The sequence below is a fragment of the Falco peregrinus genome, chromosome 12 (genome assembly GCF_023634155.1).
Source record: "Falco peregrinus isolate bFalPer1 chromosome 12, bFalPer1.pri, whole genome shotgun sequence".
Classification (NCBI taxonomy): domain Eukaryota; kingdom Metazoa; phylum Chordata; class Aves; order Falconiformes; family Falconidae; genus Falco; species Falco peregrinus.
In genome coordinates, this window is record NC_073732.1 from 28568441 (window position 1) to 28583609 (window position 15169).

Consider the following 15169-nt stretch of genomic DNA (forward strand, 5'->3'; position numbering starts at 1 on the left):
TGACTTTTGGATAACACTACATTGATGAGTGGTGGTGTATGATGTGCCTAGGCCCAGGATTGATGTCACAAGACATTGAGATTCAGATCTGTGCTGCAGATGATTTCTTTGTTTTCTCTTTGTTCTGGAGTGTAATCTTTTCCTGTTAGGGCTTATTTCAGTAGTTGCAGCTACCCGCACAGTTCTGGTTGAGCTGCTGTAGCCAGGAGGCCAACCCTACATGTATTTCCCCACCCGCTCCAAAGGGGAATAAGGAAATGAGCAGGCTCGTTTGCACCTGCAGGCTTGAGCCTGTGGTGAGTGTAGTAGAATAGTTGTGGGAAGGAAGGAGGGGGCTTCTCAGGGGGATGTTAGCCTGGAGAAGACCAAGTGGGGAACTTCTGTCTGCAAGTATCTTGAAGTTGAGTGTCCAGAGGATGGGTCCAGGCTCTTTTCAGTGGTGCCCAGCGACAGGACAAAGGGCAACGGGCACAAACTGCAGCACAGGAAGGTCCATCTGAATATGAGGAAAAACTGCTTTACCTGGAGGGTGGCAGAGCACTGGAGCAGGCTGCCCAGAGAGGCTGTGCAGTCTCTTTTGCCGGAGATATTCCCAATGCAGCCCTGTGCAGCCTGCTCTTGGAGAGCCTGCTGTGGCAGGAGACTGGGCTGGGTGATCTCCAGAGGTGCTTTCCAGCCCTGACCGTGCTGTGATTCTGCAAAGTGATACAAGTGCATGGGCATGTATGAACAGGACTTGTACAAACAGTTTGACCATTTAGGTTCCTATATTGACCAGGTCCTTTGTCTTCAGATCCTTCTCACTCACATCAAATCCTGGGGTGCTTTTGTGTTGTTTTCTAGATGTCCATTCACTTCATTTCATGATTTCACACAATAAAAGGGGGATATATCTGGCCCTTTGCATAGCCAATAATCCCTAGGGGAACTTTGCGATTTCTTTTGGTCAGAAGCATTATGTTTGGTTTATGTTCCACAAACTTCTTTCCAAGCTCTGTCTTATTGTTACAGATGGATTTTCTGTAGTGAAATAAAGGTGAGGGAGCAGTGATGAAATGGGGGTTCTGGGAGGGGAGTCTAAAAATTCGTGAGTGTAAAAGCTAGGTTTGATGACGTGGCTAAAGCCAGCTGTCAAATATGTATGTGTTCTGTCCTTAGAGGTATCTGTTGCTGCTCCAGCCAGAGCTTTGCTGGCTACTTTCTACAAGGGCAGCTTTATTTCTCACTGTGGCGGTGATAGAAATTACCATATCCTCAGTAATATATTGGAATTCACCTTTCCTGCTCCATCAGAAGGTAGCGTGAATCAAGACACAACTATTTTTGTGTGTAGGTAGGCCACTGAGAAGTGAAAAAACCTTCACTGTGTAGTGTGCCCAAAGGGAGGACACTATCTCCAACAATAAATATGCTCTTTGTAGTTTCTTGTCTAGCAGGTAAATGAAACACAAGGCGTATCAGAAAAGCTTGCCAATAGGCTACCGAACACACTTTAGAAGTGACTGACCTGTATTGACTTACTCAGTTTTTATGAGGGATATATTATCTACTTGCTAATTATTAATGATTTTGTATTTATTATTACATTTAATGCTATTTATTCTGTATTTATTGATCCACTGGTTTATTTAGTTACCTTCTGAATTTTTCTCTCCCTGATGACTGTTACCATGTCTAGCTGTGACGTGGGGATCCTGTCTCACAGTTCCATGGGCCTGAATTCGTAAAGGGTTGAGTTTCACTAGCATGCATCAGGGTAATGATAAAGAGTATAAAAAAATCTCTGACAAATACATGGAGAGGAGTGAAGCAAGGGGCCCAGCAGGGAGGTGAAAACCCAGTGAACTCGATCATTAGTTTTTTCTGGCGCTTTTCTCTAAATTTGACTGATTTTCACACTTTGCTTCCCTTTTGTGGCGAGGAGTGACTTACAGGCAAGGCAGCCACGAGCAGGCAGTGGTGTGGTCTCCTGGGCACGCTGTGCCTTCGGAGGGGTCTGTGGCTGCTTGCGGCTGCGTGCTCTGCCCAGCACACCACAAGCAAAGACCCTTCAGCTGCTGTTTGGAAACTGCAGGCCCAGGCACCAGAGTTCCAGCACCACAGGGGCTGGGCTGGATGCTACCCGGCACCTTTGCTGCTCCTCTTGCATTAAGCACGAGTCTTCCAGCTGGGAATTTGTGAAAAGGATTCTGTTTTCTGTTCTCTTTGTCATACTGTTGGGGAAAAGTCCTGGAAGAGGAAGTTGTCTGCAGGCAATTTTGGTGTGATTTCCTTAAGATACTAACTAACATCTGCTTTTAAACTAGAACAAAATGATTTGAATTCTCCTTTTGTCAGTTGTTACAGATGTTGAGGTGTGGTGCTCAGGGGCGAGTACAGAGATCATTTGCAGATAATATTTTTTCTACTTTGTATTTCCTCTAAAGAACACACATTGCATTTGGCTCATAATTTCAGTTTATTATCAAAATGTTTTTATCAGATGACAAACTTGGAAAGCTAAAAGGAACATAGGTTTTTAAATATACCTATTGTAGCAGTCATCTGAGGTATCTGGTACTTATTTTTGAAAATGTTTGCTTTGATATACAAAGCAGTAAGTTCCTTTGCAATCTGCATGAGGATGTTTAATACATATCATTGCAGATTTAAAGCCTTTTACCTTCTTAAAGCTCCTTCTGATTCTTGCAATCAGCTGTGCAGCTTTACTGATGTGAGGACTGACATAGATCAGAACGTGTACAAATTATGTGCAGGATCAGACCCTAAACTCTGGGAAAATCAGAAAACTTGAATATTAGTGTGCTCCCAGTGCAGAGCTCAGTTTTGTAGACTTTATCTTATTGTCTGATACCATGCTTTACTCAAATTCCCCAGTTCTATGCAGCCACTGTTAAAATATATTACAATACTTCAAAAGTGTAGCTCAGATTTAAATATAAAAACTATGATTTATACATTACTAGAAACTTTAAAAAAGACCAACTTCAGAGAAAGCAAGAAAAAGCTTAGAAAACTGTGAAAGGGTCTTTGATCACAATCTTACAGATTATATGTTCAAAAATTAATAAATTACCTACAGTTTCAGTTTGGCTGGAAAGCAGTAAATAAACTGTTGTAAATAGTGACTTCAGGTAACACACATGGAATAATTAGTGAGAAGTTACTTAATTACAGCAGGTCTTTGGACTCCTCTTGTATAAATGGTTTCAAGTGAAAATGAAAACATTTGGTAGAACAGATTTATCATAACAGCTGAGGGTACAAAGTCTGACACTTAAGGAATAAACTGTTGTCTCATTATCATGTTATGATGTCTAAAACTGTGGGTCACTTAGCATTTCATTCCTCCACTTGATCAGAAATATGCATTCGCCGCCCAGTGGGCAATAATGTGTTATGCTTTGACATTTAAAAATAAATCCAAAAAGCCATTGGGAAACAGGATTAATTACAAGGGATGTGTTACTGTACATCGTCAAATGATTTAGGTTCTACAGGGTTCAGTGACAGGAAAAGCAGCTGATCAGCTAGGGCAGCTCACTGCTGCATGGGCGTTCGTCCTTCATTGCATGTTTTGATGTGTGATCTTTTTGTTTGTATGTTTTTGCCTGTTTACTAAGAATTACAGTGACTACTCTGGCATATTCCCCTCAGTTTTCCTCCTTCCTCCCCTTCTCAAAATTTCTTCAAAATTTCTCTTTTTTTCTGGAAAGCTTCTTGAGATGCAAGGTTTACAGCTCCATCACCAAACTTGGCACTTCTTAGCAGGATCCATGTAGTTTGTCTTGGTGCATGAAAAGGCTTCAGAGAACTCCGGAGAGTTTTGCAATGATCCTATGACCCTTTAAAACAAAACATCATCTTGTCATTGTTGCTTGCCTTTGTTCAAAACAAACAATTTGACTCATGTTTCTTAACTTCTTTTTTGCATCACTTCAAAATAGTGTGGGAAACACCTGTATTTCTGAACTCTGGCTATTGCTTCCACTTCACCTCCAGCAGTGGCTGTATTCTCTCTTCTGAGTTTCCATGGTCCCTGTCACAACCCCCCCAGGATAAAGGACCTGTCCCTTCTTCCTTACTGGCTCTCACAATACTTCCATTTATTTCACTAGGGACAGGTTTATTGCTTGTTGTTAGTTTTCACTAAGAATTTTTTCAGCTATGTTTTGCTGACAAGTTTCTTGGTAAAGGGAAAACAAGGACCTGAAGTAGAGGGCTGTTGTGTAACTTTTCAGTGAATATTCGTTTACATTTTTACACCAGTCAAATTTTAACTGAGATCACACTGCTTCTCTGGGCATTTTCCACAAATGTTCCAGTGAATGAGTTTCCTGAAAAAAACACTCACACAAAGAACAGCTTTCAAGTGAATATGAGGATGTTCCAGCTAAACCAGCTTTTATATGGGTAATTGTGAACATCTGTGAATATATCTGCTAAGAGTTGCTCATTTCTTCAAGAACAGAAATACAGCATGCACGTACCTATGCAGGAAAACAATTTCAGCTTCAGATGTCAAATATAGATACTGATGCATGTTGATTGTGGGCCAGGAATTATTTGAATAACTGTTTCTCTGAGTAATTTGTGATTATACTGTGAATAATCTCAGCCATTAGATTCAACAGACCCAGAAAGTGCCCACAGAAGTTGAGCTGAAGCTCAGCAGCTGACATCTGCAACAATTTGACTGTCTCTACAACATCAAAAGTGAGAGTACTTTCTAACCAGTCTCAGGAGCCACCAGCCAAACAGGAGATAGCACAGAAAAATGATTACAAAGGAAGTCATGGATTTAAGTGATCTAGCAGTGCTTCATTGCTCTTAAGGACTAGAACTCCCAAAATGGGATTTTGTCAGATACACCCAAAATACTTTTTGCTCTGTAATAAAACTCTACTTACATTAGTTGTTAACAAACAGATAAAACAGCAGTGGGATAAGAATCCTGCTTCATTTACTAACACCTCCAGGACTTGCAGAGATGTGGTCCATAAGCAGGGCTTGACCTGTATCTGTTACTGTACTTGCTGTGTTCTAATTTTGCATGTTAACACTCAGATACAGACACTCCTTCGCCTGCCTTTGACAATCACCTGATCCAAGGCATCTTTCTGTTAACTTCTTATTTTTCTAGCAGGCAAAAGTTTCCACCTGTCTAGTACTCAAGAGTTGGTAGCCCGTGAACTAAAATTGTACTACACAATTAATAGTTTTTATGGAGACCTGCCTGTCCTACCTATAAGGAGAAATAGCCTCCCGTCAGTGTAGCAGGTGTTAAAACAAACACTCTCCACCCCAAATAATAATAATTATAAAAACCCAAGGCACATTGGGGGACATTGTGACATTTGAATAGTATATCATTAGGCAGTAACTTTGTGGGTATGTCTCATGTACTGAAACACTTTCTATTTTAGAGCTGTTGGGGGGGGGGCGGCTCATCCTGAAAATTACTTCACATTCTAAACATATTAATATGGTTTCTCAGTACATGTGTAATTCCACATAAAGCTTATAGCTTTTCAGACCAATGTAAAAACAGCACAACATGAGATGTAATATATCCAAGATATATACGCATGCAACTACACAAAGATGCTGAGCTAGTGAATTTCAAAGGACTTGTGACTCATGCAAATTAGATATGCAAGGAGAAGGCACAGTTCTGAAGAACCGCTGCAGAGCCTCATTAGCAAATTTGGCCGATTGTGCGACTTGAAGCATGAACTGCCCCTGGGAGGGATCTGCAGATCGTACAGAAACCACCCACAGTGAAATGCCAGTCAAGTAGCAATTGAAGGAACAGTCACTGCTGTCACTAAATATTTGAGAATGTGGGATAAACAAAATAAATCTTTGGTGAAAAGCCATTGAAACAAAGGTAGTGGAATTAATGTACTGAATTGTATCAGGAGAGAAATCAGCTATTGTGTACGTGAATCCTGGAGATGACACAGCCTTTCAAAGCTAACAGATGTTGTGATGTCTACGTTCCTACTTGATCTCGTGGCATTTGACCAAACATTTATTAGACCAAAAACAGTGAGCGTGTGGGAGCCCCGGTTCTGGGCTACAGGCATTACCAGTAACACTGTTAACATCACAGCAAAGACGGGCCTGTCTGCTCTGCTGAACAGAACGTCTTTCTAGCTCTAGATGACAAAGGCATTCCTCATTCTAATGACAGCAAAGGCTACTGGCAGAAAGTGATTTCTCTCTCATGTCACTATTACCATTTAAAAGAAGATGGAATTCTGCTCCATGCTTGGAAGAGTAAAATCCTTGCACTCCACAGGTTAACTGGACGTTTTACCTGTGACTTTAGTGGAGGATGGAAGTCCATCCATAGCCTCTGGTCTTTGTGAGAACCCTATCAGGAGCTATTGCGGGAGCCGGGGGACTCCTGGAAGAGCACTGGCTTCTGGATGCAGTCGCTGGGATCAGCTGTAAGAGTTGTGCAGGTTTGATAACAGCCAGGCGATGGGTTTGTGCCCTGTGATGATGGTTGTTCAAAGCTTCTCAATAATGTGGAGAGAATTAAGTTGTATCATCTCAAGGGAGAGGACAACTCCCCACAACCTTAAAGCCTGTGGAGCTTCCTGGGAAGGACTGTGCCTGTTTCTGTCAGCAAGAGCTATGCCAGGGCTGGGAGGTCTGGAGGGACAGTCCATCTTTCTCTCTCTTAACCATCTTCAATGCGCTGTGCCTATATATGTGTATGTGCCTAGATCTATTCTGGTCAGTGCAACGTAGCCTTTTGTGTAGAGTTCTTTAAATTCTTTATCTAAAAGCGGTGTTGCACCTAGGAACTGCACTGAAGATTATTACACATGCTGACCTGAATTTGCCTGGGCTGTGCACGTCAGTTTTGATGGAGTTCACAGCATATTCTGGTCTGTATGTTCCACACCATACCTACACGTAACAAAGAAGAGCATTTGTCAGCCATGAGATTATCCAGGAAGAAACCTGTTGTCATTTCATACGAAATATGTCATAAGAATAAATTTCACATTAGAGCATAGAGAAAAAAGATATATTTTGTTAAAAAAAAAAAAGTAACCTGTTGTCCTCAGACAAAGGCACTTGGGCACAAGAAACTGTCTACCAGACTTACTCATGGATTAATTCATTTAGGGAAGATAAAAATTACCAAAGACGACTTTATCTTCCCTACTTTGTAGTGAACACTGCTCAGCTTAGCAACTCTGCCAGCTCTTAGCAGAACTGTGAAAGGCAGCCTACTCTGACTTACTGTTAAACTGCAACTTCAAGTGATTTTCAAAGCCTTCAGTCAAGAAGCATATAGAATACCTGTGCGAAGTTCAGAAAAAACAGCTGTTTATGGTTCATTTCAAGACCAGGAAGAAGTTTTTCTTTTCCATGCTTTTTCACAAAGTTTTCATAGGCCTGTAGAATGAATGAGTAGAAATGTTACAGCTTCCAGCCCCACCAATCAAAATGCAATGAGGAGGAACATGGATTCTTCAACGCAATTAATAATGTACTACCTTGGCTGCCCATACCCACATGCCACCTTTAAGCAGAAGACAACAGGGCCATTTCTTAGCACTGTGATACCAGTGGCCTGACTGACTGAAGACAGTTTTCTCATGCAATGGGCCTTACAGTACTGTTTTATACCAGGTTTAGTGAAGCTGCCTGAATTATATTGGAATAAATGGTAAGAGAAATAGGCTTAAAGAAGGCAGTTTATTGTAGCAAAAAGAAGACAAGGCTAATGGAATAACTTCAGTAAGATGGGTATGCTCAACAAGACTTTTGCATAACTATGATTTACAGGGGAAGAAATTAAGAATGCAGAGGACAGTTGTGTTCTGAAATATAGTAACTATGGAGAGTTAGTACTATTCTTCAGCAAGCTTTATTGTAATTAAATTCTATTGGACTGTTACATATTTACCTAGCAAATCCTTTCAGAGGGTTAATTAATGACAGCAGAAAGGAAAGTGGTTCTGTGTTAAAAAATAGAATATGTTCTGTAATGGAAATGACTGTGAGATTCTCCGAAGGGTAGGTGTAGTGAGGCATCAGCAAGCTCTGTGCTAAACCAGCCTCCAAACTCTCAGATTTCAGAGCTCTCTGTATAAAGATTCACCCACAGAAGCTCTGTCTCCTGCAGGTTCTGTGGATCAGGGCTTGAAGGTCCATACAGAAAACCATACTGCTGCGCTGCTTTCTAAGGCACAGTCCCAAAATGAGCGTAGCTGAGGTGTCTCGCATGATTTGGGGATTCCCTGTGTGTGGATCCCTGGGCTAAGCGACTGCTCAGGGCAGCCCAGCCTGCCTCTGCTCAAGGAGGCCCAAATGAGCTCCAAGACAAAGAAGATGTGATCAGAAGATTTGTTACCTCCCCCATTTGTTCATCTGTCCCTCTTTCCCCCCTTCTTCCCATTAGAGAAGGTGTGGGGTAAAAAGCTTAAGCTGTGTCAAAAAATCATTCTCTCTGATTCTACAGAACATATGTATGCACTGTCCTGTTTACAGTGTGCTTTGCCCTCATACGTTTATCATGTTTTTCATGGTTTTTTTGCCAACTGTTGGGTTAGAGTTTAAAATATTGCACTTAGGGTAAGATATGCTTTCCCTGTATACAATGCAGAGTTCCAGGATCCAATTTTAGTAGCACAAAAGTGATTCTGCAGGGAGAAAACATGAATTTTATCAATTATCTAATTTTGCATAATGAAAGGTACCTTTTTTTTTATTGTGGTTTTGTTCTTTTTTTTACTAAGCGAAATGCAGATGACTTTTAAAACCTTTCCATAGTAAAACCAGCTGCTTTCATGTTTCTTATGAGGACCATGTGTCAAACAATGTGGTGTTAGTATGCCATTACTGATAGAAGGATGCTGGCAAATTGGAGAAATGTTCTAACTAAAGTCAGTGCCAAGCTACCACTTGAGTAAAGCCAATCAGCTGCACAAGTGCAAGTTGAGGGATGAGTAGTTAACGGTTCTACTGAAAAGGCTCTGAAAGTTTTAGTGAATAACAAGCTGAACAAGAGCCAGCAGTGCCGCAGTACTGCAAAAAAGGGAAGTGTCATACTGGGATGTATAAACAGGAGTGTCTTATATAAGATACATGAAGTAATCCTTCTACTCTACTTGGCACTGGCCAGGTCTCAGTTGGAGCGCTCTGTCCAGTTTTGGGCACTGCACTTCAACAAAGACGTGGATCAACTGGAGGGAGTCCAGAAGAAAGCAGCAAGAATGAGCAGAGGTCTAGCAAACATGACCTATGAGGAAAGATTGAAAGAATTGGGTTTGTTTAGTCTAAAGAAGAGAAGTCTGGGCCTTCAAGTAACAGTCTTCAAATATGTAAAAGGTCGCAGAAAAGGAAGGAGCAGATTGCTCTCCGTTTCCACTGTTGAAAGCAGAGACATGATGACACTCGCACTGCAGCAAGGAGGTAACAGAACTTCGCTTACGGTATGTCTGAATGATACAGAAATGGTTGATTCTACCTGCTAGAAGATGGGGGGTGGACTGGATGACCTCTCAAGATTCCTTTCAGACCTCTTTTTACTATTTACATGGTGTCATAATAACTATGAATACTGAATTATTTTTTGTAGAACTTCTGACCTGTTTTTCTCTGGCTACTCCCATTCCTTTCAGAAAGACTATCCCCTTTCCTGGGTTTGTACTGTGTTTTTTTTTAAATACACAAATGTTCTAGTAATTGAAGATCAGACTAATCTAATATGCCATACTGATGCCTTTTTTTGGCTTCCAAATCATTCTTCAGACTCTCATAAATAATTGTATTTGCCCTCAAACGTATATTTCTAGTGAAGTATGTGCTGCCGATGGCTGTCTTTGTGGAAGCTGTGATGGTAACTTTGAGAGGTGTGAGTTGGCCCATGCATGCCAGTGGGCACTCTGCTGGGGAGTGACAGCACTCCAGTTGTCAAGTGTGTATGTTTTGCCACAGAACCAGGTGTTTAGGGGAAGAGAGGGAGGATTGTGTTATTAAGGCCTGTGACCATCAGATCTGCAAGTAACCAGAAAAAATCATAGAGAAGCTGACTGGCTTCTCACCTCCCAACCTGCAGTCACCAAGAGAAGACCTCTGCTGCTTTCAGTTTCAGTCTCAAAGTTGGCCAGTCTAAGGATTTAAGTGTTGACTTCAGGGAGAGAATGAAAGGAAAGCCAGAGAGCGTACAGCTCCCATGGAAGGCTTAGCACAAGGAGTCCAGATGTCACTGACATCTTTGGATACCTGTACAGGGGACCCAAGTCAGTAGTACAAGATGGTATTTTGAACAGTGAATGGTGTTTCATGTAGGCAGAGACTGTTTATGGGTCAGAAGAAAGTCATTCTGTCCCTCCCTCCTGGCATAAAAAAAGCTGGTGAAGAGAGACTGCCAGAGGCAGACAGCTGCTCAGTATCATCAGTTTAGTTGGGTGATGGTCCAAGTCTGATTCATTACATGTTTTCAGTCTACGTGTTCCTTATTAACAAAAGGAAAAAATAAATAAAAAAAAAATAGAAAGAGGTCAGCTGAGAAAGAGTGTACTAGGATCAGGTAATATGTATCCTGCAATAATTAACAGGATAAAAGCAATACAACAGCTGGCCAATAGTTTTAAACTGTGCCTCGATGATGCAGTATGTATGGTCCTGTACCTAACACAACAATAATGTTTCTTCTTCAGAGGCTCTGAAATGTATTTTCTTAATCTATGATGGTTTCAGCTAAAACAGAAAAATGGATACTTCTTACCTTATATGCTTGTCTAACACCCCCATTATCAGCAATGTTTTCTCCTAGTGTGTTGATTCCACTCAGCTGTAAAATAGAAAGGAAAAGTATAGTTTTCTGAAAAGAAGAGCTTATCCAGGACCTGCAATGTCAAGTTTTGTGTGTTTTTCACTTTTTACAAGCAAGAATTCCCTTAAAATCTGAAGTTTTAGCAGGAGATTATGTTAACATCTGCGAAAAGTCTTTGTCTCCCTTGTCTCAAAATCCATGTGGATACTATTGCTTTTCCTAATCCTCTTCTTTCCCCTACAGGCAACTTTCTAAGCTCTTGTATCTCTCTTACTTAGATTTTTTGATGCTTAGTCATTGTTCATGCAATCTTCCTATTTTCTCCATGTCTTTAACCCTCAGTTTCTTACTGCATTTCCAGTTAGAGGAAGTAAAATCTGTACAGTCTCCAGAAGTTAAAATCCAGACTCCAAATAGTTGAAATAATCAGTTAACAGGCATCAGCAAATCTGTTACAAAATATTTCTCCGTGTGTTCAGCAAGTTAGGTAGCTCTTTGGTGGCAGGATACGTGAAAGATACCTATTTAGCTGATATACTGTTCATAAGTCAGTGAAGTACCACTAAAGATGCTGAAGCTCTGGTAATGGAGAATCTGTAATTTTATCTTTAAAAAATTGTATTTTCAACCTTTAGCCTAAGATACTGGGCTATGATATTCAAAGCTGCAAAACCTTGAATGCCGTAATGTGTGGAAAAAAAGGCAGAAGAATATGTTGAAGTATTCTTCGCTGTTTTTACTGGCCTCTCTGTGGGTCCCACCAGTTTAACACATAGATTAGGAAAACCTCAGGGCTGGAAGTTTTATCTTTTCCCTATTCTATATGATGGTATGTATTGTCAGGCTCTAAAAAAGCAGACAGTAGTAGTTGGAGAAATATCTTCTTGTGTCTTCTCATTTACCCATTTAACTGTAGGAGGTCCCATCCAAGAGAGAAATTTTGTTCCTTACAGAAAAGCAGGTGGTGGCGCATTTCAATGCCACACGTGGTTATCCAGTGAGGTCCAAAATAAACAAGGTGGATGTTAAAAGTAAGTGGTCTTCCACAGTGCAGTGCAGCAGGGCGGGAGCACTGTGTAGATAATGAAGCGGTCCCTAGATGATTAAAGCTGGCTTGCGTGCTACAGACGGTGCAGTGCATTGGCAGAGCACCTTGACACCCCCGAAAGGACAAGCTGTGAAGTGCTGTGTTTCCTCTCCAGGGCTGTCTGTCTCCTTCCAGGGGCAGTTTTGCAGCTTGCATTTTAACAGGAAAAGGACTGGTCTACTGTTCAGTGTATGTAATTATACATCACTGCCACCTGTTTCTGTGAGTTAATGGCATACTGATGTCACTGGGACACAGAACAGACCTGATCCTGCTAACTGTTCTCATGGAATTAGGGCTTCCAGGCACAGACATGAACGACACTGAATGCCCAAGAGCTGTAACTGTGCAGAATGCTGCAAATGCAGTCACATGTAGATTGCCTGCCTCTCCTAAATCTGCCTGTCATCTTTTCCTCTCCTGCTGTGCCCTAATTCTTCTCAGACCTTTTCACTCTGTAGTCCAGATGTTTCTCTGGCGGAAAGAGCAAGAAACTTTTGAGTGAAGAACAGGAGCAGGCAGGATTTGTTTGCATAGGGATATGTATTATTTGCCCGTCAGGTTTGGGGAAATGAGGTACAAACTTCTGATATTTTTTTTTTTTTCCCTGTTCCTTTGTGGAATTAAAAAAGAGCCTTTGAGGGCCCAAAAAGGCTTCTAGGGCAAAGACTTCCAAGACTGCACTCACTCAGAACATAAATTCTGCCTTTTTCAGAACAGTCAGTGTATGTTTACTGCTGTCTTTAAAAATTTCTTTTGGGGTTTTTTATTTGGTGTAGTGGTAACAGTGTTGGCCATAAGCCAAGACAGCATTTATGTAAATAGGACATAAGGTTTTGTGCTTCCCCATTAAAAATAACATTGGTAGTTATGAATAAATATGACATACATGCTGTCCACCTGCTAGGTCCCATGAAAAGTTTCCATACTGGTACACCATACACTGGGATAGCTCCTTAAAACTGCGGGCCGATTCTTCAGTCCACCAGTCTACAAGGTCTCCGTTCTCATTAAAATTTCTGCCTGTAATAATAACAGAGTTATGTACACAGGAAAAGAGGGTTTTGATGCAGTAAGAAGGGTAGCAAGTAAGTATAGTTGCTCATGCAAAAAACCTGCTGTAATGAGGCAGTCATGCAGATGATTTTTTTTTTTTTTTTTGCTTTTCTTTTCTAAGAGGGCCCTATTTCAGTGGAGAAGAAAACCAAACAAATTCAGAATCAGAAGATGGGAATAAGGCTCTTCTAGGAAGCCTGGTGTGGTTGTGACCTGTCAGTGAATGCTGGATTGATCATAGTGCGGGTCTAGATATGAACGACGTGGCTGGGCAGCAGGTCTGGTAGCTAGACCCTGGGGTTCATGCCTGTGCCCGCCTAGTGACACACCCTGTTCACAGTTGTGTAGTTTGTGATGGGTTTTGATGTAGCCTTTGGGAAAAGCAAGTGAACAGGGAGTATTATTAAAACCCGTTGTGTGCCACAGGCCCATGTTCGGGGCTGCTGCTGCAGCCTAGCAGCTACAGGAGTGTGTGGGATCCTCTAGATCACGCTTTTGGGAGTCCTCATGGGGAAGAATGCTGTAAAGCCTCAGAAATCCAGATCTGGTCTTGTATATGGAAACTTCATTTTATCTGCTTCCTGGAATGATTAAGCACTAAAGCACATAATACGCTCTGTGCATTGCAAGTTTTATAACTAGAAATTCAGTGCCTTACCATTGTCATCAAAACCATGTGTGATTTCATGACCGATGACCATGCCTATGCCACCGTAATTCAGAGATTTGGGCTGGGATGCACTGAAGAAAGGGGGCTGCAGAATGCCGGCGGGGAAGACTGCAAATAAAACCACAATACAATTAAGTCCCTGCCTCATTATTCTATGTGAATCCAGTGTGAACAGACCATTTTTATGGGCTTCAACTAAAGTCATGCTGTTCTCTCAGACCTACCAGCAACAGTAAGTGAACTGACACATGGTAATGGCTGTAGGATGGTAGAAACAGATCAGCAGGACCACCCCCCTCTTCAGACATTTGCAAAATCACGATCAGCTTTTACTTTGTCTTCATTACTATTTCACTTTGTGGAAATGCAGTTTACTTTTCTAATCTACAGCACCTAGCATTCTCAGACTCCTGTGTCACTATTAAATAAACATCAGTACCATTATTGAATAAACCTCACAACATCATGGAAATGAGAGGGTGTTCCCCTAGCAGAGTAAGTTATTCGATTATTGCCCCCCCCACAAACCAGTCTCAGAGAAAGGAATTTATTCCACTGAAAATATCAGTAACTCCCAGTAGAATTAATAAAAATAGGCCAAGCTGGCCATGAAAGAACTAGAACAAAGTGGATATTTTCACCCACTTCTGTGATTAATTTTGTAGGCTTTTAAGAAACAAATTAGTAAAAAAGAAATCATGTTGCAATTGTGATCTTTTTATATGAATATATATATGAAGATTTTTAAAAATTTATAAAATATTCAGTTACGTTTTGTATTTCATGCAGGCCTTTTCCCTGTACTTCAGCCTGTTGCAGCAATAGAAAGTATCAGTTCTCACTGTGAATGAGATGTATGAAACTCTACAAAACTTGAACAAAAAAGACTAATAGGATGACAGTTTTCACACAACAGAAAAAGAGAACAGAATAAATCAAGCACAGTTCTAGCAGTTTCTTTCAGGAGGAGAAAGAACCATAGGAAAATTGAAAAATAATAAAACAGGTTAGAAAAACTCCTATTTCTGCTGTCCTGTCCAAACTGCTGCCTGCTGTCACAGTAATTCTGTTACACTTAGTTTGGCATGGAATTAAATATTGAAATGTTTCAATGTTACTATGAGAAAGTATTGACAGCAAAGACAAGAGTGTAAATGCCATACTGCGTGATGGGCTATTTTGATGACTGGCAGAACAGAGTAATATGTGGAGTGCACAGCATCAGACCACTATTCTTTTTGGAGATCACTGCTTGCAAGATCTTTGCTCAAAAATGACGCACATCAGTCAATGGCCTAGAGTGTTACAACTGTAAGTCACTTGGAGCTCAGCTCGTCTTTTGCTTAGAACTGTAGGATGACCTTCCCTCCCTGAGGGACACAGTTCCCCACGACTTTCAGTTCAGTTTAATTAACACTGTTACTTCCATTTTTAGAGTAAAATGTCAGAATCCATAGATTTTATTTAACTCCACCTTTCTGAAAACAACTTATTCCACCATTTCCGTTGCAAAATACAGGTCTGAAGTGGGCAGGCGTTCCTCCTACAG

General features: G+C 41.1%; 1 protein-coding gene across 2 annotated transcripts in view; it reads right to left on the minus strand.

Annotated features, from left to right (window-relative positions):
- Positions 1–2424: 2424 nt before the first annotated feature.
- MME (membrane metalloendopeptidase) overlaps positions 2425–15169 on the minus strand; it is a 48812-nt gene continuing 36067 nt past the window's right edge. For both annotated transcript variants that reach the window (XM_055817489.1, XM_005228886.3), the window contains 6 exons: positions 13609–13728; positions 12784–12917; positions 10760–10825; positions 7324–7419; positions 6848–6924; positions 2425–3845 (listed from right to left, as the gene is read on the minus strand). In XM_055817489.1, coding sequence (XP_055673464.1) covers positions 3746–3845; positions 6848–6924; positions 7324–7419; positions 10760–10825; positions 12784–12917; positions 13609–13728 — 593 coding nt within the window. In that variant the 3' untranslated portion in view covers positions 2425–3745. The remainder of the gene's footprint in view (positions 3846–6847; positions 6925–7323; positions 7420–10759; positions 10826–12783; positions 12918–13608; positions 13729–15169) is intronic.